This window comes from Carassius auratus, unplaced genomic scaffold, assembly GCF_003368295.1.
Source record: "Carassius auratus strain Wakin unplaced genomic scaffold, ASM336829v1 scaf_tig00214657, whole genome shotgun sequence".
Classification (NCBI taxonomy): Eukaryota; Metazoa; Chordata; class Actinopteri; order Cypriniformes; family Cyprinidae; genus Carassius; species Carassius auratus.
The window spans coordinates 131,577-154,416 of NW_020527754.1; the positions used below are offsets into that span (position 1 = coordinate 131,577).

The 22,840-nt window shown below is 35.2% G+C and overlaps 1 protein-coding gene across 6 annotated transcripts; it reads left to right on the forward strand.

Moving 5' to 3' along the window:
- Positions 1-860: 860 nt before the first annotated feature.
- On the forward strand, positions 861-21,690 carry LOC113092579 (sorting nexin-9). 6 transcript variants are annotated; one of them, XM_026258204.1, is made up of 20 exons: positions 861-992; positions 4,171-4,268; positions 4,403-4,477; positions 6,976-7,074; positions 9,732-9,803; positions 11,263-11,425; positions 13,182-13,217; positions 13,763-13,901; positions 14,047-14,128; positions 14,565-14,690; positions 14,780-14,897; positions 14,995-15,125; positions 15,278-15,384; positions 16,664-16,767; positions 18,105-18,182; positions 18,402-18,478; positions 19,275-19,364; positions 19,573-19,687; positions 20,635-20,726; positions 20,818-21,690. In XM_026258204.1, exons 1-20 carry the CDS (start codon positions 989-991, stop codon positions 20,863-20,865), a joined length of 1,854 nt encoding a protein of 617 aa, XP_026113989.1. In that variant the 5' UTR covers positions 861-988; the 3' UTR covers positions 20,866-21,690. The 6 variants fall into 6 exon arrangements, with proteins under 6 accessions (XP_026113989.1, XP_026113992.1, XP_026113991.1 ...); XM_026258205.1 differs by lacking the exon at positions 861-992 and adding an exon at positions 1,181-1,507 and having other exon boundaries at positions 4,182-4,268; XM_026258209.1 differs by lacking the exon at positions 861-992 and adding an exon at positions 1,184-1,507.
- Positions 21,691-22,840: the final 1,150 nt, after the last annotated feature.

Sequence of the window (22,840 nt, forward strand, 5' to 3'; positions counted from 1 at the left end):
TATCAAAGACCAAACTAGATGTTTGCTGAGCTGCAAACTTGACAGTAGACAGGGTCATAGATTACTATGCCCTCAACTTTGATAGAGACAAGACCATTCTCTCTGTAATAGTGTTCTGCTACTCACCCCATTTTATGTCATCAGCAGAATTATCTTCCTCCTTGAAAGGATCAGAGTACTGCTGTCAGACCTCAATGTCAATGTGTAATGCAAGTGTTTTGTCTCGTTGGATTCTTAGTCCTCAGCCTCTACATGGAGCTGGAGCAGATGTTGCTTAAACAATCTTCTCTAGTTAAATGTCCTGTGACACCCAGCTTGGCCATATATGGAATATATTAAAATTGGTTTACCCAGAGCACAAATGGGTTATAATGAACAAGAAGCGCATTTTAATTTGACCTAAATAAAGTTTACCTTTAAAGCTTGGTATCAGGATATCCAAGTTCCACTCTTTCAGCTTGTCTTAATTATCCATTATTATTATTAGCTGTTATTCTGCACACTGTCAATGGGAAAATGCTGTGTCTGTGAGTTTTAAGCAGACATCACTTTTTTAAAACATTTTAAATGAGACAAAATGGTCTGTATATCAAACAGAAATTCTACTACACTTAAAAGGATATTTCACCTTAAAATGAAAGTTCTGTCATTAATTACTCACCTTCATCTTGTCGTTCCAAGATCAGTGTTTTAACGCCGTCATGCATTTTATAAATACTACACATTACCACTAGAGGGCGCTCTAAACTCACACATCTGTCGTTTCACCCCGCCCCTCTCAGTTTGAACTTGACGAAAGTTAAAAAGCTGACACAGCCAGAAATTAAAACATTTATGGGCACAAACAGCATAAATATCTACTTGAACAAAACAAAATCAAGACTTTGATTTTGTATGTATCCCTACTTTATTTACATTAGAACTTTTTGTTTTTATTATTAGTCTAAAATGTGATCCTAAAAGTCCCACACTATGGAGTATATACGATATGTGTAAGTATAATATACTGTATATTAATGCTTAATTTAATATAATATATGATAATAATAACGATAAATATTATATGCACAACATACATATATATTATATGTCCTAGTATTTTTAATAGTAATAATAATTATTATTAGTAGTAATAGTATTATTATTATTATTATATAGGTCCTATGTACAGAGGCATCCAGCAGCAAGTGTACGTTTTTTCAGGCCGCTCGATAAGTGAGTTTGTTTCCGGTTGTGTCTCTTATGTGTAACACACTCAGCTGCAGTGAAGTTGAACCTTAAACGCTGGAAACGTCGAGTTTGGATTTACACACTTTTCTGGCTCCACTACATTCGAGTCTGTTAGGCTCGGACAAGAGAGTAAAGTGTCTTTGGTGATGTAAATAAAGCGGTTTGAGAAGGATTGTTTTGGGCAGAAGAAACATGTCTGGATGAAGAAGAGAGTTTATCGCCTTCAAACTGCAGGTTTCTGTAATGACTGGTTAATTTGGGTATAATGGAGACGAAGGTAAGGGCTTATTTGACTTATTTTTGGTTAAAGTTTGTGTCTGATCTGTTTGTAGTTTCTTTAAACTGAAATCACACTGGGTGTGCACTGGCAAAGTATTTCCAAACACACGTCAATACATTTGCCCTTAAGTGTTTATAACCGTCACAGGCTTCATAACTGACCTGTTTAACACCCCGAAATGGGTCTAAAAGGTCTCTTTTTGTAATTTTAACAATGTTTTGATGGCTTTTTGGTGAACGTCGGAAAATATGGATCATTAAGAGTCTTGTGACATTTTACTGAGACCATGACGTCGTGTGCAATGCATTCTGGGATACGTAGTTGAATTGTAACTCATTCACCAAGTTTAGTTAATCACTTACTAATTCTCCATGTAAGTGAGAGCTTAGGCCTCTAAATATAAATTCTCCTTGGGTTAATATATTTAGTTAAATGGGACCCATTTATGAGAGTCTATCTTATATAGCCATTTATGTGCATATAAATGCATGACATTGCTTTATATTATATCTGTAAAATAACAGACACTTAATTTTCTTAATTTTGAAAAATACTATGAATTAAGAAATATAAAAATAACTTTAAAACTAATTTAATACAGTGAAAAATTGCAGTGTTTTCACTGTTATTGAATGGAACTGAATCTGACTAAAGAATTTTGTCGATCTTAATTCAGTTCAGAATTCAATGAAATTCACACTGTTATTGATCCGATTCTGATCAATGACACTTTTGCCTACTAAGAGTTGTGTTACAGCTAAATCTGAACTGCATAGTTGAATTTCCATAACAGATTCTGCTCTTTTTCCTGTTTATCACTGTGAAGCTACTTTGACACAATATGTACTGTAAAAAGCACAATAAAAATAAAAGTGACTTGATTTAGATTTACATTCGGTTTTATTTTAGCTTTATTTTTTGTTAGTTATTATTTTCAGTTATTTCAGTTTTCAGGTCTATATGAGGATGTTTCATTGTCTTGCACATCATTTCTATTTCATCATCACTTCTCTTTGTTTCTCTGGAAGACTTGTGTAAATGGTTTTGCACATTTATGACATCAGACGGTTTGTGATCTATCATCACTGTTTTTTAAGTGCTGAATTTAATTTAAATCAGAAGTGAATTTTCTCACTCACAGACTCTCTATGTCTGAGCATTTAGGAATGGTGGCTTGTAAATTCCTACATAAAGAGAGCCTGTCTCAGACTGTTCATACAGACCTCACTGTTTGCCTTTCAATATCTTCAGTGTGTGTGTGTGTGTGTGTGTGTCTCTGTGTGTGTTACAATAATGGGTGCTGTGTGGAAAGTGTTTTTATCTTAATGAATTGTGGAATTGATTCTACTTTAACCATTTGTGTGCTTTTTATTACAATAATGTGCTCTGTATAATTCAGTAACCCCCAATATCTCCAAACCGTGTGTTCAGTTCAGGGTTGCCAGGTTTTCACAACAATTCCTGCCCAGTTGCTTCTTAAAACTAGTCCAAAACTAGCCCAATCGCGTTTCCGGGAGGTTCCCCGATAAAAATTGCTTCCCGGGGTTGAAATATACATATTTGGGAAGGGTTGCCCTGGTAAAATTCGCATTTTAGGGGCTAAATATTACGTTATTTGTATTGGGGTTGCTTCAAACGCGGATATGAAAAACAACCGGAGACTTGGCAACACTGGTTCAGGTGGAGCGGCAGTTACTACACAGAGCCGTAGTCTACCAACAACTAACACAAAATCGCTTTCAAAATCGACAAAGAATCGTCTGCAATTTTAACATCGATTTTGTGTAAATTGTAAGTGAATTACGGCTCGGTGTAGTAAATGCCAACCAGTGTTGCCAATCTGCGGTTGTTTTTCATGTCCGCGGGTCAAAGCGACCCCAATACAAATAACGTGATATTTAGCCCCTAAAATGCGAATTTTACCAAGGCAACCATGCTAAAAAAAAATGTATATTTTAACCCCGGGAAGCAATTTTTTATCGGGGAACCTTCTGGAAGCGCGATTGGGCTAGTTTTTGACTAGTTTTGAAAAGCAACTGGGCAGTATTTGTTGTGAAAACCTGGCAACCCTGATCTGAACACATGTGCTGGAGATATACTTCTAATTACAGTAGCGTCTTTAATGATGAGATGTGCATTAAAGTCGCATTAGATTTTTTGCACAGCCCTAGCGTTAATCAAAATTAAGGGAAATACTACCATATGTATAATCACTTTTACCTGAGAAATCTTCTTAAATGTAATTAATATTATGATTATTTATTTATTTATTGCATTATAGTAATGAAATTATAATTTTTTTAGGCATTTCAGAAGTGAGATTTGAGTAAAAATATGATTGTCTTGTAATTTATTTATTTATTTTTATGATTTTATGCACAAAACAAAAAGTTACAGAGACCTTGACAATTTTCGTGTGGTTCACCAGTTTGCAAAGGTGATAGTTGTTCATGTGAAAAAACATTATTTCATTGATTATACATGTAAAAAATGTCAGAGACATAGTTGAATGTTAAACAGGTTAGTGCTGAGGTCATGAGCATTAGGTGTCCAAAAAAATCAGGTAAAACAAGTGTAGCTGGTTCTGTTCTAGTAATAATGATAGCTTAATTAACAAATTTAGTGTGTTGTATATGCATGTTTTACTTACACATGTTTAGTCTCCACACAGGCACAGGTTTTATATGATTTCACGGCAGAGCCTGGGAATAATGAGCTGTCGGTTCGAGAGGGTGAGACAATCACAATAACCAACCGGGTGAGTTTATTTATACTTTCATAATGTTTCATAACACCTGGCTCTTCATGTCTGTTGTCTCCATGAGTTGTTGCATGTGAATGAACAGATCAAAACCTTCTCTGTAGTGATGAACCATTCTCTTCTGTTCTCAGAACATTGGTGGAGGATGGCTTGAGGCAAAGAACTCCAGAGGAGAGGTCGGATTGGTGCCAGAGGACTATATAGAGGTAAGCAATGGTTACCAAAGATGACATACTGTGTGTATTCTGTTAAAGAATATAAAAAAAAATGCATCAAATTTTCCTAAAAAGTATTAAGCTGCACAACTGTTTTCAACATTGATCATTTTTATCAGTGCTATTGTTTTCTTGTTACTTTACTATTGATCGTTACTGACTATTGTATCTGTGATATTGATGTTTTTGTATGATAGTTTCTTAGAAAAAAATGTATATTGACGTATTTAAATAATAATGTTAATGTCGCCATGAATATAGCCATTGTTTGTTGCTGATATCGCGTCAAAATAAATAAACTTTCATAATAATAATAACAAATATTTCATGAGAACTAGATCAGTATATTAGAATGATTTCTGAAGGATCATGTGACACTGAAGACTGGAGTAATGATGCTGAAAATTCAGCTTTGCATCACAGGAATAAATTGCTTTTAAAAATATATTAAAATAGAAAGCAGTTATTTTAAATAGTAATAATATTTCACAATATTTCAGTTTTTACTGTGTTTGATCAAATAGATGCAGCTGTTATTTTCATGGGAGACATCTTTAAAAAAAAAAAAGCTTACAGAAGGCTAAAACAAGATTAGCAACATTAATAACAACTTAAAAGAACAGTTAATTTTATACAGTAGATACTTAAAATCCACTCAGAAATATTTAAAAACAAAATGTGCACAATGAAGTTCAGGTGCTTATGTTTATCAATACTTCAAAATAAATTCTAGCTGATTAATTGCATGGTTGGCATATTAGTCTTTTACTATGGATGATAAAGTATATATAATACGCACCTGGCAGTGTTTTGATACCAAAAGGACAGAGAAACCGTTGCTGCTGGAATATGACCTGTTTGATCAACAGGAAGTGTTTTCTTATCACTGAATGAATGTGCTTGCTTCACTTTATAATACTTGATATGGGAAAATAGGAATTTCCTTGCTATTGGAAAATACAAGAGTTGCACAAGTGTTATTTATGGAAACTTAAGCCAAAAAGCCTTGAGAAGTCCAGTTGTTTATCAATCAAGCAGCGGTATCTTTGTTTTAAAGTGCATCATACTGTGTAGCTGAACATAATCACATTATAAAGCCATGCTGAGGCAGTCATGCACACGCTGACCTGGTAAACCATGTACTCTCTGTATAAAAAGGCTGGGGATTGATTCCTTCTGTTGCTGGCTGCAGACATACATTTCAGTTTCCCTCCTGACCTGAACTCACAGCTGCACTGTCGTACAAACACATGTGCTTCCTTCATTTCTCTGTTCTCCGAGCCAAACTAATGACCACATGTTCACACTTCTCCAAATTCACATTCTTTGCGCACCCAAAACTATTTTTTGTTGTGGTTGTTTAATTCTTGGAGTTGGATTTTTTTTTTTTTTTTTTAATGGAAGTTAAATTGGGTTGAAAAAGCCATTTCTTATACTTTTATGAATGAAAACAAAAAACTAAAATAGGACTTCAGTAGTCCAAACTTTCATATAAAGTCATCTGGAGGGAATATTTTCCTAGGAAGTATCGAATGAGTGCGTCAAAAGGAGTAAAATATTGCACCATATAGAAATAAAACATTAATCTCACATTTTTCTAATGATAGTGATTTAGGCTTAATTGAATTTAGTAGTATCCATGGTCTTTTTATTTATATATTTAATGCTCAGGATTAACGATTAAAAACATAAAAAAGTCTTTTTTTTTTTTTTTTTTTTTTTTTTTTTTTACAACGTTATCAGCTTTATTTTTAGATATATTTTATACAAAGCTGAATAAATAATCTTTTCATTGATGTATGGTTTGTTAGGATCGGACAATATTTGGACGAGATACAACTATTTGAAAATCTGGAATCTGAGGGTTCCAAAAAATCTAATTATTGAGAAAATTGCCTTTAAAGCAATGCATATTACTAATTAAAAATTAAGTTTTAATATATTTACAGAAGGAAATTTACAAAATATCTTCATGGAACAAGATCTTTACTTGGTATCCTAATTATTTTTGGCATAAAAAAAAAAAAAAAAAAAAGATAATTTTGACCCAAATATTTTTTTTTTTTTTGGCTATTGCTAAAGACATACCCCAGCGATTTAAGACTGGCTTGTGCTCCATTTGGTTTAGAACAACTTTGTCTATAAATCTACCAATTCATGAGATACCAGTAATCATAATGCATGAAATGAGATATCATATCTAAAACCTTGCCTCACAGGATTTTACTTTTTTTTTTTTTTTTTTAAGCTAATTTTAGGGGTCAGAAAAAAAATTACAGTAAAGATGATAATTTAACAAATGAAACGCTAATATTATATTAAATTAATCTATTATCTACCATTAAATATAACATTTTACAGAACTTCCATTTAGTCTCATATAACACAAAGTATCAACAAAATCTCTGTTTTAAAGTACAAACCCGCTTGATTCTGTCTGATTTGACAATGACTGACACTTCTAAACTCTTCTCTTCATGTTCTTCTAGATTAACCAGGCTAAGCCTTTTACTTCTGGAGGAAATGCAGCCCCCCTCGATCTCTCGTTCTTCGACAGTCACATGCCGACCCCGGCCAGCACCGCACAGGTAAGGCATCGTGAGTATGACGGGTAAATTTCACGTTACTGGTTCAGTCCGTTGGCTAATGCTGCACATAAACCAGTCAGTTTATCATGAACTGTTCAGTTCATTATCTGTCTAATGCTCCTCCTTCAGAGCATTTCTCCCACTGTTTAACTTCCTGAGAGGATGTGAGCAGGAAGGGAGATCCCACTTGTGAAGATTTAAACATCTTACTCAGAATGTAAAAATGCATGTGAAAGCAAATACTGATACTGAGAATAAAACATCCTGTGGTGCTTATTCAGAGGATCAGCTAAGGGCCAAATGTGAAGGATGATGATTTTTAATTAATATACAGGATGAAGTGTTTGGATTCTCCCGTATGTTAGTGAGGTACTGTGGGTTTGGCCTTCAGTGCTGAGACTGAAGTTTTCATTGAGTGGGCTGCTTTGTTTTTTGGAGAAACTATGATTTGATCAGCAATATTTTGAGGAGTGGGAATCCTTGAGTTGCAGGGCATTTGTTTCCCCTGCCATTGGTTTTAGTTTTATGTAGATTTGAGCAGTTTTAAAGAATATAAAACCGCTTTCGTCTGACTTCCATTAAGTGAAACATTTCAGAGCAGCTACAGGAAAATAATATCAGGATTTTATTTGAGTGAAACATATTAGAATTTTAGAATTCTCATTGCTCACAATATGTTAAGTTGTTATAAGCTGATTACAGCTTATGAAAACAAACCTTTTTTTCTTCAGAAAATCTTTTTATGATGAATCGTGCTTAACAAAAACTATTACTGTTAGTGTTGAGTTCATGTTGTCTTCAAGTCTGATCATGATTCATCAGAACTGACCATGTGAAACCATCCCTGATGAAAAGCAGTTGTTTATGGTGTTATCTCAAAGCCTGGAGCTGATTGGCTAGTCAAGGGAGAGACTTTAACCTAGAAGCTATAGTCCGCATGCGCTCGATGGATTTCTGATAACAGATGTGAAACCAGCAGCAATGCTAGATAAATATGAGTCTTTGCAAAATGTGTGGCACAGTTAACCACAGAAGTCCCTATGCTCTGTAGGCACAAATATTAGTTGGCGCAAATTTTTTATCGGTTGGTCATCAAGTCTTGATGTAAATCAGATCTTCGATAAAACAGCAGAAAGTCCACATTAAAGTTTTTCTGGTCAAAAACCACCCACTTACACAGAAAGAGACGGGGCTTGGGCGTGGGTGACATGTAAAACTGCTCAACCAAAAATAGTTTTGTTTCTGTGCGCTCCAAAAAATATTTAGGCCTAAATTATGTATTTGAATTGCATATAAAATCTCCATTCAATGTTTTATCATAAACTAATAAATTTTATATGACACAAACTATATCATACAGAAAATAAATGGAATGAAAATGAGTGACATAGTTTATTATCAACCGTTTCAATTTATTTTTATTTAATTCAAATATCCATGTTTTTAAAATGCATTTATTCAGATTGCTTAGTATCAGCATTGATGTGAAATTGATGTTGATGTGAAAACAATTAAATTGATGTAGTTAAAAGTATGAACGGTTAAAATATGGCTAGCTATGGAACAAGCATTATTCAGTTGGTTAAAATTAATTAATTAGTTAAATTAGTTGGTTAAAAACCTAACTAAATTTATTGATGATAAATATATATATTTTAAAGTTGTATATACATTTTAAAGAGATCTTGGGAAATGCTTACTTTAACATTATAGCACTGAAAGCATACATCCATATAACAGTACTACAATACCAAGGAAGGAAGGTTGTGGATGTTTGTGTGCTATTCTAGCTCTGTCTACACGCTGATGACATATCGTGTCTCACATGAACAGGGTGCACAGAGGTATGCAAATATGTATGCTGACAGACCGGTAGGAAAGCCAATTAAAATGCTTGGACCAAGCTTTTGATTGGACGAACATTTCTTGGTCTTATGCCTTCCACAGAATACATAAATGCATATAAATACGTTTAGACCTCTTAACTTGATGATTGCTATCAGGATGTGAAGAAACTTTTAACCAGCATAACAAAAAAATGTTTCTGAAGACAATCACCTAATGCACCTTTAATTATTGTGAAATTAAAACTTATTCAGTTTATTAATACAGAAACATTACCTGTTGTTTTCTTTTCTTTTTTTCTTTTTTTTTAATTCTTATAGGTTTAAACTGTATAATCCAAATGGATTGCCTTTTAGATGCAATTCAAATACATCATTATTAAATTTAGGACAAAATATTTTTTGAGCATGTGGCCTAGAGCAGCTGTGTCTGTTAGTGGTTGTAGAGACAACACAATAAATACTGGTGTTTTTGAGTGCTATGGTGTGTCATCTGAGGTTAAGACCACTAAGTAGTTGCTTGAGTTGTGGTTTCTTTTGATGATCCAAGCATTTGTCTGAAATGCATCATAAATGAAATGGGCACTGATGGTCAAGTTGCATGAGCGTGTATCAGCACTCTTTTTATGTTTGATGAATAATGTTTTGTGATAGTTTTCGAACTGTCTGAAATTGAAAACCATTGTAGGTCTCAGCTGGGCTTCTGCTATTGATAAAATCAGTGGTTTGATGAAGAAGGTGTTGTATTTAGGGGATCATGTCAGGATAACCCTTCCTTTTCAGCGCTTTATGATGTCACGTCTTTCCCCTAAGGTGGATGTAGCTCAGCCGGAAACTCCAGTCACCCCAGTAACCCCAGGATTTTCATCCACCTCCCCTGATGAGGTACACGAAATGCATTTGGCATGACGGATGCCACACATGCTTGATTTCGGGGCCCTCACTAACAAGACCAAAACCTAAACACACGGTTTTCGGGGTCTGAATGCATTCAGATTGAATCCAACTCCACTGATTACACCAGACAACTACAAATCGCACATCAATCAAACTGATCAGCACTGTTTCCACATCACAGTCTATCTGCCAGCTTCTGAAACATAAATACGATGATTCAATCATTTGTTGGACCGCTGCTTCGTTTTTCATGTTTTGTTGTTGAAGAACTGAAAACTGGTCTGTTATCAAGATTTTAAATGTTCCGTACTGCTTTTTTAACCACCTGACCTGGCTGCAAACTGATAAACAGTATACGTGAGTTGTGAAAAAGCAGACATTCTTGCCACTTTTTCTAAAGGAAAACTTGCCCTTTATTGAGTTATGTAAAATATAAGTCTAAGAAGTGGCATCTGAATAGCTATCGGCGAGAAAAATCCTAGTTCCAAGCATGCATGAATCAACATAAACACTTTCTAAAACCAGCCCTTCTCTGCATGGTGCTACATTCAAAATGCATGACATGAAGTTTTTGCATGAGCAAATACGAAAATAGGGAACCAAACAGATAGTGTTTGACTTTATCTGATGCCTGTCTTTCGTCAACAGCAGTAAAATAACAATATTTTTCATTTGACATGTATGTGACAGAAATCATTCAACATACTCCGAGCTAAATTTCATCATATTGAATACAACGAGATAATGAGGCTAAGATGATGTGTCTATTGTGCACCACCAGATAATGACTTGGAAACACAGAGCCTATGTTTTTGTGTCTCTGGGCTTTTGTGTCATGAAGGCCAGAGGGCCATTGAGAGTCAGTTGTTCAGTGTTGACAAGCTGAAGCATCCATCAGGAAGGTCAACATCTCTTTCCATTCAACATTTCCATCCATATACGTATATTCCCTTTCTTTAGAAGTCCTTGAATCGGTCGACATCTGAAAATACCTGTTCAAATGGAGTCTTTCAGGATAATATAGTGACAACCAAAGGTTATTTGAGTGCTTGTCGTCAGGTGTGAGTGGGCTTCTTTTTTTTTTTCGCAGATAAAAAGTGTTGCTGTGTGCTGCTTGAGTTATGGAAGATTGTGAGCATGTGCAATCATAATTTACTCAATCTACAGGACAAAAGAGCAGTCGACTGACCTCAACCAGTTGAACGTTAATTAATTGTACATAAATTATGTTCAAGACAGACTCATGCTATGCTGTGGAAAAGATTTTAGGTCTTAAGTGTGCGTTGTGGTTAGGACAGTTATGTAGCCTTGTATAATAAAGTATCAATATTATTTGTAAATGGTTCATATGCATTGCTTGGTCGGAGACCACTAGTGAAAATGCTCCTATTTGAGGCTTTCTGTTACTTACCAATTGTAAAATAGTTTTTCTTTTTTTTTCTTTCAGACAAGTAATGGTAATGACCCATGGGCAGTGTTTGATAGTAATGCATCTGGGGGGTTTTCTAATAACTGGGCAGCTCAGCCAGAGGGCACCGAGACGGGGAAAACCAGCAGCAATGCATGGCCTTCTGGAGGACAGGGGCATCCGCAGGCCTACCAGGGTCCAGGTAACTATTCAAACCCATGTTGGATTATTCATTCTACATATTCAGTATTCCAACTTCTTGGATTCAAAGACGTGCCGTTGTCCACAAAAATATTAGAAGGCCCTCTAGTCCTAGCATTGTTTTCAGATGGGTTTTAATATGTGGTACCTCCTAGTTTTTGTAAATTACATAATTAAAATTAAAATAATTAAATTTCAGAAATATTACAAGCACATATTACAATGTTCTTCAGGGATCTCACTATTTTTGACCAGTCAATTTCCATTACTCTTCCAGTCATTCATGATTTAGTGGGTAAGAACCAAGGATAAAATATCCACAGTTACTCACAATTTCTGCTAAAATAAAACATTTTAGAGTTTAGCATGACTGGCAAAATTAATATTCATTATATAAATTCCCAATGGTGTTTAAATATTAAATTAATTTTCCATATCTAAAATTGCACTAAAATAATGCCACCTCATATATCCAAAAGTTTCAAGACTATGAATCCTGTTTCTTCATAGGAAACCGTTGTTGAGAAGGTGAATTAAATATTTTATTTTAGTTGTTTTAGCTTATTTGAGTGCTTGTGTCTTTATTTTAAACCTCTTGTCGTGTTCCATACATTTTTAACCCAATTTCCTTTTCTTTTTCATTTCCTTCCCCAAAAATGCTAGTTACTGTTATCGCATTGGACTAAAACTTACTGATTTTGCACAGGATATAACAAAAAATGATTGGTCTTAATGATTCATTATCACACCAGTCTGAATCAATATGATTTTTTGCATTTCTTATTCAGTAATTGGCAATGAATAGAGAGGTCTCGGAAATGCATTGGTCAAAAAGTGTGTGAACCTTGAATGTTATATACTTTAAGGAGTAATTTGTCGAGGGCACCTCTATGATCATTTACCACAGCAACAAGACAAAAATACTTAAAATAATGTTTATTCCTCACTGGGAGCTGTTACATTCCTCTTTAAGGGTTTCGGTCCAGCATATTTAGAGAACAAGAAGGCTCTGCAGTCTGTGAGTAGCGACATGTTGCCCTTCATGGATGTTCTTGGCAGATTTTTTTATCACAAGAGAGTGCATTCATAGTGCAAAACTAGCATACTGCACATTATATTTCCTAGAATTTGTTTTAGTTGAACAGTATAAACTGAGTTTTTGTGTGTGTGTGTGTGTGTGTGTGTGTGTGTGTGTGTGTGTGTGTGTGCGTGCGTGCGTGCGTTTGCGTGTGTTTTTTTTTTTTTTTTAACTCTTGGCAGTCAGATGCTGCTGATTACTTTAGGTTCATTTGTGACACCGGAAACTGAAAGTCAAGTTGCTTTGTGGTATTTTTAGTGTGCAAATCATATTTAGTATGCATTGAAAAAATATGAAAGTTGTTTTACGAGTAGATGGGGAAAATGTGGGCATGGTTCAGTGATCTCATCGTTGACTGACTCATTTGTTAGGCTGAAGTTAGTTTTGGTCTGTTTTGGAGTCATAAAGAGATGAAAGTCACCATTTCCATGTGTTGCAACATTCAGCTTCTACAAGTCTGTGTCCAATAAAGACAAGCAAGAGCATGTGGATTTGTTTAAGAGATTTTTTTCCCATTGAAAAACTGATTAATTGCCACAAGCAAGATGACACTTTCACCAAATTATTCATCAATTCATAATGTTTTACTAAGAATGAAATCTATTTTTATATGTAGAGGTGATATTTGCTGTCAAGATTTATTTTATCATAACAAATAATCTTTTCCTTTTCTCTGAAGACATTTACCCCTACCCATGTCTTATTGATCTCTCAGGTAAACCATGAAATTCGTGTGCGGACTTTAATGTGGTTTTAATATCATGCTGCATGAGCTCAACTGTTGCCAGAAACTCTCAGGAATGTGTGTGAGAATGTTTTGTAGGGCTTTTCTTGCTGTGAACTTTGTTGTTTATTTAACACGGCCTCAGAACAGGCATGTTTATGTCCCCGGGGTTTTATTAAAACTAACAAATGCAAATGTCTTTGTTGTTGTTAAATTATTATATTAAAACTGACTTGGAAATGGTTAAGCATTCATTCTTACATTTTTAATACTTTTCAAAAACCTTTTATATACAGAACTTCAGAATAGGATAAGTTTATACTGTATACATTATACTTTTGTGACAATGACCAGTTTTTGTACAAACTACAACTGTTATGATCTATTTAACCTTCATCAGAGGTTAGTGTAGCTGATTTGTCCAGCTAGTTGTGGCTGATTTCTCTTGAGTGTGATTTAATAACTTACACTTGGTTCTTAGTGTTTTTTTCTTAATTTTCAAGTATGTTTGAAGTGTGTGTAAATACTGTTTATAGGCGCAGAAGATGATGAGTGGGACGAGGAGTGGGATGACGTGAAGTCATCGGGTGGCTATGCTGAATCTGAAGCTGGAGAGGGCGGAGCTATAAACAGAGGCGGAGCTCATGGTTCATCCATGAAAATTGCCCTCAACAAGTAAGTCTGATCACACCACACAGATTGGACATGCATCCAAGAGTCATGTAATAATAATACACATAATAAAGATATAATCCAGTTCATGTGCGTTTTCGTGTGTTCTTTCTGGATTAAATTATTTTTAAACATCTTCTCTTTGCAGATTTCCTGGTTTCTCTAAATCAGGTCCTGAGCTGTACTTGCTGTCCAAACTGCCCGCCAAGGGAACCAAACTGTCTGTTTATGTAAGCCACTCTTAAAAAAACAAAGCCTTAAATCATAGAAGAAAGTCTGAAAGTCATAGTGATGGCATTAAAAGTTGCATGCACTGCAAAAAATCTTTCGCAGTCTTTTCCATCGCAAATATCTAAACAGCCTTAAATCAAAATAGATTGAATTGAAATACAACAGAAGATAGTTGAGGTCTTGTTTTCTGAGAAATCAATTATAATTATTTGAATTGATGCTTAAAACATGAACAAACATCTGTCAATGATCATAAACTCACTTCATTTTGATTGTTTTATCATTAAACAAGACGTTAAGAATGTAATTTTGCTTCTCGATGAACCTGTTGTATTGAGACTCTGCCACATACTAGAATGAGACTCATGTTCCATTAAGGGTTTTAATTACTATATCATTTTTATATGATGTGGATGTATATATAAACTATTTCAGACAGGAGAAGTTGGCCCAGTGTGGGCGTATCCAGACTATCAGCTGGACTGTGTTGTCGCTGACCCTAAAAAGGGCTCCAAAATGTATGGCCTCAAGAGTTACATTGAGTACCAAGTCATACCCACTGTAAGTACAGAAACCATGATGTGTGCATGAGCATCTCTGTGTTAGTCATTCCAGCTGATGTTGTGTCATGTCATCTAATGTTTTTGCAGACCACGAACAAGCCTGTCATTCACAGGTACAAGCACTTCGATTGGTTATATGAAAGGCTTTTGGAAAAATTTGGATCGGCTATTCCAATCCCCTCTCTGCCTGATAAGCAGGTGACAGGTTAGCACTTTTGATTACATTCTGTTTGCTGTAAAGAAGTTTCAAATGCAAATAGCATGAGGTTGATTAACCCCCCCCCCCCCCCCCCCTTTTTCAGGTCGCTTTGAGGAGGAATTTATAAAAATGCGCATGGAAAGGCTTCAGGGTTGGATGTCGCGAATGTGCCGGCATCCCGTTGTCTCCAGCAGTGAAGTCTTCCAACTGTTTCTCTCGTACAAAGATGAGAAGGTAAAGAGTGTTTTTAGTACTAAATAAATATGTAGTTGTTGATTAATCAGTTGTCTTTTGATCCCTTTGTATCTTCCATGTGAATATGCATCTAAATACTGTAGGTTTTTAGACATAGCCTTTGATTTTATTACTATAAATCTGTATTACAGGACTGGAAAATGGGAAAGAGAAAAGCAGAAAAAGATGAGACCGTCGGAGTCATGGTTTTCTCCACGATAGAGCCCGAGGGACTGCCAGACCTGGACCTGACTGAAGTGTAAGTCCTAAAGCCCACCTCAGGATCACTTCCCTCATTTAAAATCAAGTCCAAGTTGGTTATTAGCTTATTATTATTATTGTCAGTTTGACCAACTCAAGTTAATGTGATCAGCCAGAAGCTGTTTTGTAGCTGGTCAGAGATAGGGGTGCAACGGTACGTGTATTTGTACCGGACCGTTTCGGTACAGGGCTTTCGGTACGGTGCACGTGTGTACCGAATGACCGAAGCCAATTTTTTTGTGCACGGAACATAGGTACATTTTCGTGTTTCCAAACAAACATATTAAGTGGCGGAAGTCTCCGCGTTCAGCGCAAATCCCACCCTGCAGCTGATTCTAAGGCCGGTGACACACAGGCTGCGTGGCGTGAGCGTGGCGTTTCTGCTGCCTGTCAGTTGCATGATGGCTGCCTCGCATTTTCTGTGTCTTTACACACCAGAATCGTGCCTGACGCGTAGGTGACATAGAGGGAGCCGCCGACAGACCAGGATCTTGTCTTCACAACAACAATATCTATACTTCATGTTGAGCATAAATATAAAGCCTACTGATAAAGGAAACAGTCAACAGTATTGACGGCAAAATAGACTATGTTTGACAGGTTGCAATATGCCAGTGTGTCACAGGCCTAATGTTTTCAAAAGGCATCACGCGAGTGTGAACATCATTACAACTAGGAAAAAAACTATTGTAATTCAAACGCAGCTCCCGTCGGCATTTAAACAGACCTTTGCTCTTAATTCTGATCGGTCCAACGCAATCACGAAATCTGAGCAGGTCTAAAAACTGAAACTGTTGCTAATGCACTGTACACTTTGGAAAAGTTATATATATTTTTTTAAATATGAGCAGGCCTACAAGCTGGGATTGGTAATGCTACACTGTAATCATAGTTATTTAGTTATATTTTTCATTATATTTTATTATATGATATTCGTTTGAGACTGAGAGTATTTTATTTAGTGTAGAACTTTGCAGCAGTATTTTATTTCTTATTCTTTTTTAATTTTATATATATATTATTAAAAAGTATTTAAAAAAAAGTGTAAACAAATTGTTAAAAAAAAGTTTATAGTAATGAACAACCTGCAGTTTAATGTTTCCATTTCTTTCCCTTACTGTACCAAAAATGAACCAAACAGTGACTTTAAAACTGAGGTACGTACCGAACCGTGATTTTTGCGTACCGTTACACCCCTAGTCAGAGATGGTCTGCCAGTGAATTGCATGCATCCTCTTGTTGATGGAATTTCATCCGTGTTGTCTTGTTACCTTCAGAGAGCAGAAGTGTGAACAGTTCAACCGTTTCACCAAGGCAATGGATGATGGTGTGAAAGACTTGCTGACAGTAGGAAATGAACACTGGAAACGCTGCACAGGCCGTGAGTATCACATATGATATATATATATATATATATATGTGTATGTATGATATATTTGTGTATATAGATATATAAAGTGGATCTAGAAAAGAATCTTCCCCTTTAAAATAATCACATTTTGTTGCTTTGCAGCCTGAAATGAAAACAGACACTGTTTTGTTTTATCCAGCAGTATTTACTCAGTGCAACATATAACACCCATGTGAAAGATATGACACCAACATGTCAAAAAAAATTAATTTGAGTTGAGTTGAAAAGTTGCATAAGTATTTTGCTGAACCACTTTTTGCTTTAATTACAGCCTTTAGTCTGTTGGGATATGTCTCTGTCTCTACTAAATTTGCATATCTAGACTTCGCAAAATATTTGCCCACTCTTCTTTACAGAACTGCTCAAGTTCAGTTCAATTTGATGGTGAGTGTTTGTGGATTGCATTCATCACGTAATTCCACAGATTTTCAGTGGGGTTTAAGTCTGGCCTCTGACTATGGACCATCCATGCAATAACATTCACCTTTTTCTCCTTCAATCACTGTGTGCTCTGTTTTGCTGTGTGCTTTGGGTCATTGTCATGTTAGAGGGTAAACCTTCTCCCCATTGACAACTTACTGGTAAAGGGCAAAAGATTTTCCTCAAGACTTTGGTGGTATTTTGCCCCATCCATTTTTACTTCTGTCCTAACAAGTGCTCCAGTTCCTGCTGCAGAGAAACACCCCGTCACAGGATATCACCACCTCCATGCTTTACTGCAGGAATGGTATTATTTTTGTAGTGAGCTTTAATGGATTTCTGCCAGACATATCATTTGGTGTTGAGGCCAGATAATTAAATTTTTTTCTAAAAAAATTTGATTCAGGGAGGATCTGTGTTGTACCAGATACCTTCCACTTCTTAATAACAGACTTCACTGTGCTTCTAGGCATTGATAAAGCCTTTGAAATGTTTCTGTATTCATCTCCTGACTTGTGCCTGTACACAACTTTCTCCCAGAGATCTTTTGACAGTGTCTCACCACCCATAACTGATTGTTTGCTTCAGTTGCACTACCAAGGACTGAAATGCTTCAGGAAATCTCTGTTAATGCTGAGCTAATCAAAATGAGCACAACTAATCACAGTAGAAAGTCAAATGGCTTTGTGCGCCATTGAGAAGGTGATCAGCTACACCAGATTGAGTTTACAAGTCTACAAGTTTACAAGTTTTGTGAGATTTCGGTGTTATGTTTTTAATTTGGATGTTATAAGTTTCACTGAGTAAATACAGCTGGATAAAATGTCATACTTCAAGTTTATAGATTCTCAAGTTGATTAGTCGTATTTCCTGTTTGTTCTTCACAGCTCTTCCAAAGGAATATCAACGGATTGGCAAAGCTTTCCAAAACCTGTCCTCGGTGTTCATCAGCAGTGGATATGAAGGTATCAGAAACTATTTGGTTCCTCTTACTAAAGAACATTAATGAGGTAAAAATATTCTGTTCCCTTTTTACCATCTGGTCTAGTTCTGAGAAACTTTGAGCATTTTCTTGTTCCTTTTTCCCTCACCTCGCTTCATCTTTAACCAGCAGTATTTGTGTTCGATGTTCACCCATTAGTCTGTTTTTCTTTCCTGAATGTATGATTTTGTTTGTGTTTAAGGAGAGGCTGTGCTCACAGATGCACTGACGGCAGCAGGAAAGACCTACGAGGAGATTGCTCAGATGGTGGCAGAGCAGGTAGAAAAAAAAACCTTACTCTAGAACATCTCAGTTCTCTCTTATATTAGGAAGTTAGGTCTCTTACAGCCTCTTATGTTACAGGAGAAGTATAACTATTTGTGCATCAAAACATCCTTATATATTAACATCTTTTAAATTACACTACCATTTAAAACTTGAGGGCCAGCAAGATCATTTTTCCAACGTTTTTGAAAGATTGCTCCTATGCTTGCTTTTATGCTCATAACGACAGCAAAAATACAGTAAAAACAAATATTATTGCAGAATTTTAAATTTTTTTAATTGTAATATATTTTAAAATGTATTTTACTCAGTGTCACATGATCATTCTACTCAAGAAACAGTTCTTATTATTATCAATGTAAAAATGTGATATATTTGTGGAAACAGTGCTATTTTTTCCAGGATTTTCTGATGAATATGAAGTTCAAAAGAACATAATTTACATAAAATAGCAATCTTTTGTAACATTAGCAATGATTGTACGGCCACTGATCAAAACTGTGCTTCAGAAAAATCTTACTGATCCCAAACTTTTGAATAGTAATACATGTAAAGTCATTATTGCAAAATAATCAGGATCAGGACCCTGAAAGCTGCTGTATAGGTCGCACATTCATGCACATTCATATAGCCTTATGTTATTTATCTTCATCCTTACCACTGAAACATTCAATGAATGAACACATGGTTGTTGTCTGACTCCAGCATAGCCTTGAAAATGTTTTAGATTTCTTTTAACCCTTTCGTCTGATTTAATCATTATGTTTTGTCTCTCTCTCTCTCTCTCTAGCCCAAGAAAGACCTTCACTTCCTCATGGAAACTAACAATGAGTACAAAGGTCTGCTGGGATGCTTTCCTGATACTATTGGCGTTCACAAGGTAAACCGGAGTACTTTACTCACCATGTCAGCGTGCAGACATGCATCCTTACAGACTCAAACTCTGGTTTAAAACTTAGCGAGCGTCCTAATTGTTATAGAACCTGATATTTTAGGCCGCTCTCTAGGTGTTTGAACAGAGCCGTAGATTATATACAAAGATATGAAGACTGGGGAGCTGACTTTGCTGACTGCATTCTCTCACACAGGCTGCCATAGAGAAGGTAAAGGAAGCAGATAAACTAGTGGCTGCGGGTAAAATCACCCCCTCAGATAAGATCACCATGTCCAAACGTGCCAGCACCATGTCTTACTCTCTGCAAGGTATTGTGATTTACATACAGTGACCCCAAAACCACCTGTTTAAAACGTTTGTATTACATTACAGAAGAAGTCATAATTACACTAAGTCTTACATGATGTTAGCACAACATTAGAATGCTGGAAGCATAACTATAATTTTCAACAGACAAAACAGACACAAACAGAGTTAAGTACAGGGTTCCCGCGGGTCTGGAAAACTTGGAGATATCAGTGATTTCCAGATTCGGAAAAGCCATGAAAATTTCTGTAGTCAATATAAGTACATTTTTCTATCTATGCAAAGTATTTATTTTTATTTTTGCTTGAAATCTGTACAGAGGAACAAAATCACTATCTTAAAATGTTATTTTCTTGTACTGTTATTGTATGATTGTTTTATTATTATACTGCACAACATGAATAGGAGAAAAAAAAAAAAAAATATATATATATATATATATATATATATATATATATATATATATATATATATATATATATATATATATATATATATATATATATATATATATATAATACAGTGTAATAAAACCTGCAAGTGTTTGTTTTTCAAAGTCTCTCCTGTTCACCAAGGCTTCATGTTTTTAAAAATATTTGTAAAAAAAATATTTTGTGAATATTATAACATTTACAATTTAATAATATATTTTACTATTTATTTATATGATGCAAAGCTGTATTTTCAGCATCATTCCTCCAGGCTTCAGTGTCACATGATCCTTCAGAAGTCATTCTAATGTGCTGATTTGTTTAATTATTATTTTTGGTGCTTAATATTTTTTGGAAACCATTATAAATATATATATTTTTCAGGATTCTTATATTTAATTCTTATATTTAATTGTATATTTCTGCCTATAATAATTTTAAATGGCAAAAAAAAAAAAAAAATCCTGTAAATTCGAAACACTGAAGTGACAATTTTGACACATCTGTCCTCTGTGCAGCCGAAATGAACCACTTCCATAGCAACCGTATCTATGACTACAACAGGGTGATGCAGCAGTACCTGGAGCAGCAAGTCAAATTCTATGAGATGGTAAAGTGTCTAAACAAAAAAAAAAGTTTAAAAAATGTGCTGTAATGGTGGGAGATGTTAAACGGTTGAACTGGTTTTTGTGTTTTGGCAGATTGCAGAGAAACTACGACACGCTCATGGTCAGTTCACTACTATGTAACGGCGGAGAAGCTGCCTCACTCTTTCTCTCTCTTCATCTTACACGATTATTCTCGTTCTGTTTTTCTGTTCATGTTATTGGTGTCATGATGTCAGTGCCATAAAAATCTCCTGTCGATCTCAGGCCAAAGATAGCAGCGATCATGTCCTGCATGAGCACTGGCCGAGCTCAAGTGTTTTTAAAAAGCAGCTACAGATTGTGACTAAAATATCAGATTATATGGGAGCTTGAATTATTATAATTATGTAGTTGTTGATTTGATGGATGTTCCAAGGTTTGTTAGTTTTGATTAATGATAAATATGAAAGATGCAGAGAGAGACGCAACATTTATACAACACATGCTTTTATACAAGTGATCTAAAGAGATTCTGGTGCATGTATGAGGCCAAGCCAAGTTTGATTGTGCCTGGATTTGTAGAGACCCTGCAAAAAAATAAATATATACATGCCCCACTGCACTTTACTGTGGCCTTTCAGATGCATCATCCTGTTTGTGTTTGGTCTCAAAAACAATCCCAATCATTATCATTGAACTTTTCTGGAGATGATAACCGGAGGGCTGGTCCTTTTTCCCCATAAGAGACATTGTGACATTAATTTTCTCTCCCCAAAGCCAAATAACAAACCGAGATTATGCTCAGCTTGATGCTTCCACCTCAGTGCAATTATCACCAATTTGTTATCCTGTAAAAATCACATTATACTCCACCTGATGCATGTTGTTCATATATATTTTTATGTATAGCAGTGGTTGCAAGTCTTTTGCACGCATAATGACAAAACAATTGAGATTACGATTTAATAAAAACTGATTTGTATGCTATGCGGTGTTTTTTTTTCTTCTCTTCGTACGAGTGTCTGAAAATGGATATAAAGTGTGAATAACAGGAAACCCTGAGATGGGGGATGTGTCTCAAAACCTAGCAAGCTGCCTATGTAGATGTTGACTCTGCTTAATTCGAGAGACTTTAAGAAGCTGTTTTGGTAACAGCGAGTCGGCTCTCAAGGCTAGGAAAGGGAGACTTGTGAGTCAGCTGTGTGTTTATAGAGAATCTGAATGAGGCTGTCTCAAAAGAGGTGTTGTTTCATGTCTGGATGTGCTTCACACACTAATAAGACCAATGTTTGGTGTGACTTTGTGCTTAGAAAGGAAAGCCTTTGTAAGATAACTGTATAACATACAGTAGAAATAAGTACATGTTTAAAATAACCAGGTCATCAGGGTTGTTGTAGCATTTCCTCTTTATTTCAATCACTTTTGGCATTTCATAAACCATATTATTTTTTGCTTTCAGTACAGTACTCCACATAAAGAACCTACAAAATTACATTTATTCATTTAGCTTACGCTTTTGTTTTTGTTAAATATTTTTTTGTAAAATTATATTTAGTATTTTGATCAAATAAATGCAGCCATCATGAGAGTTCTTTCAAAAACATGAACATATTTCATCAACCCCAAAATTTTTAACAATAGTGTATTTGTGACCCTGGACCACAAAACCAGTCTTAAGTGTAAATTTTTAGAAATTGAGATTTATACATGAATAAATTATATAATATAAATATATTAAAATAAATAAGCTTTAAATTGATGTATGGTTTATAAGGATCGGACAATATTTGGCCGAGATACAATTGAAAATCTGGAATCAGAAGATGCAAAAAATCTAAATATTGAGAAAATCACCTTTGTATTTGTCCAAATGAATTCTTAGCAATGCATATTATTAATCAAAAATTAAGTTTTTATATATTTACGGTAAGAAATTTACAAAATATCTTCATGGAACATGATCTTTACCTAATTTAATATCCTAATGATTTTTGGCATAAAAGAAAAATCTGTAATTTTGACCCATACAATGTTTTCTTGGCTATTGCTACAAATATACCCCAGCGACTTAAGACTGGTTTTGTGCTCCAGGGTCACATTTTTGATTAAATGTAATAATGAATTATTAATCATACTC

Excerpts from the sequence above, each read along its gene's own strand:
- LOC113092579 (XM_026258204.1), top strand. Across the intron at positions 4,269-4,402 it reads CAATCACAATAACCAACCGG|AACATTGGTGGAGGATGGCT; the intron begins GTGAGTTTATTT and ends TTCTGTTCTCAG. Across the intron at positions 14,129-14,564 it reads GAACCAAACTGTCTGTTTAT|ACAGGAGAAGTTGGCCCAGT; the intron begins GTAAGCCACTCT and ends AAACTATTTCAG.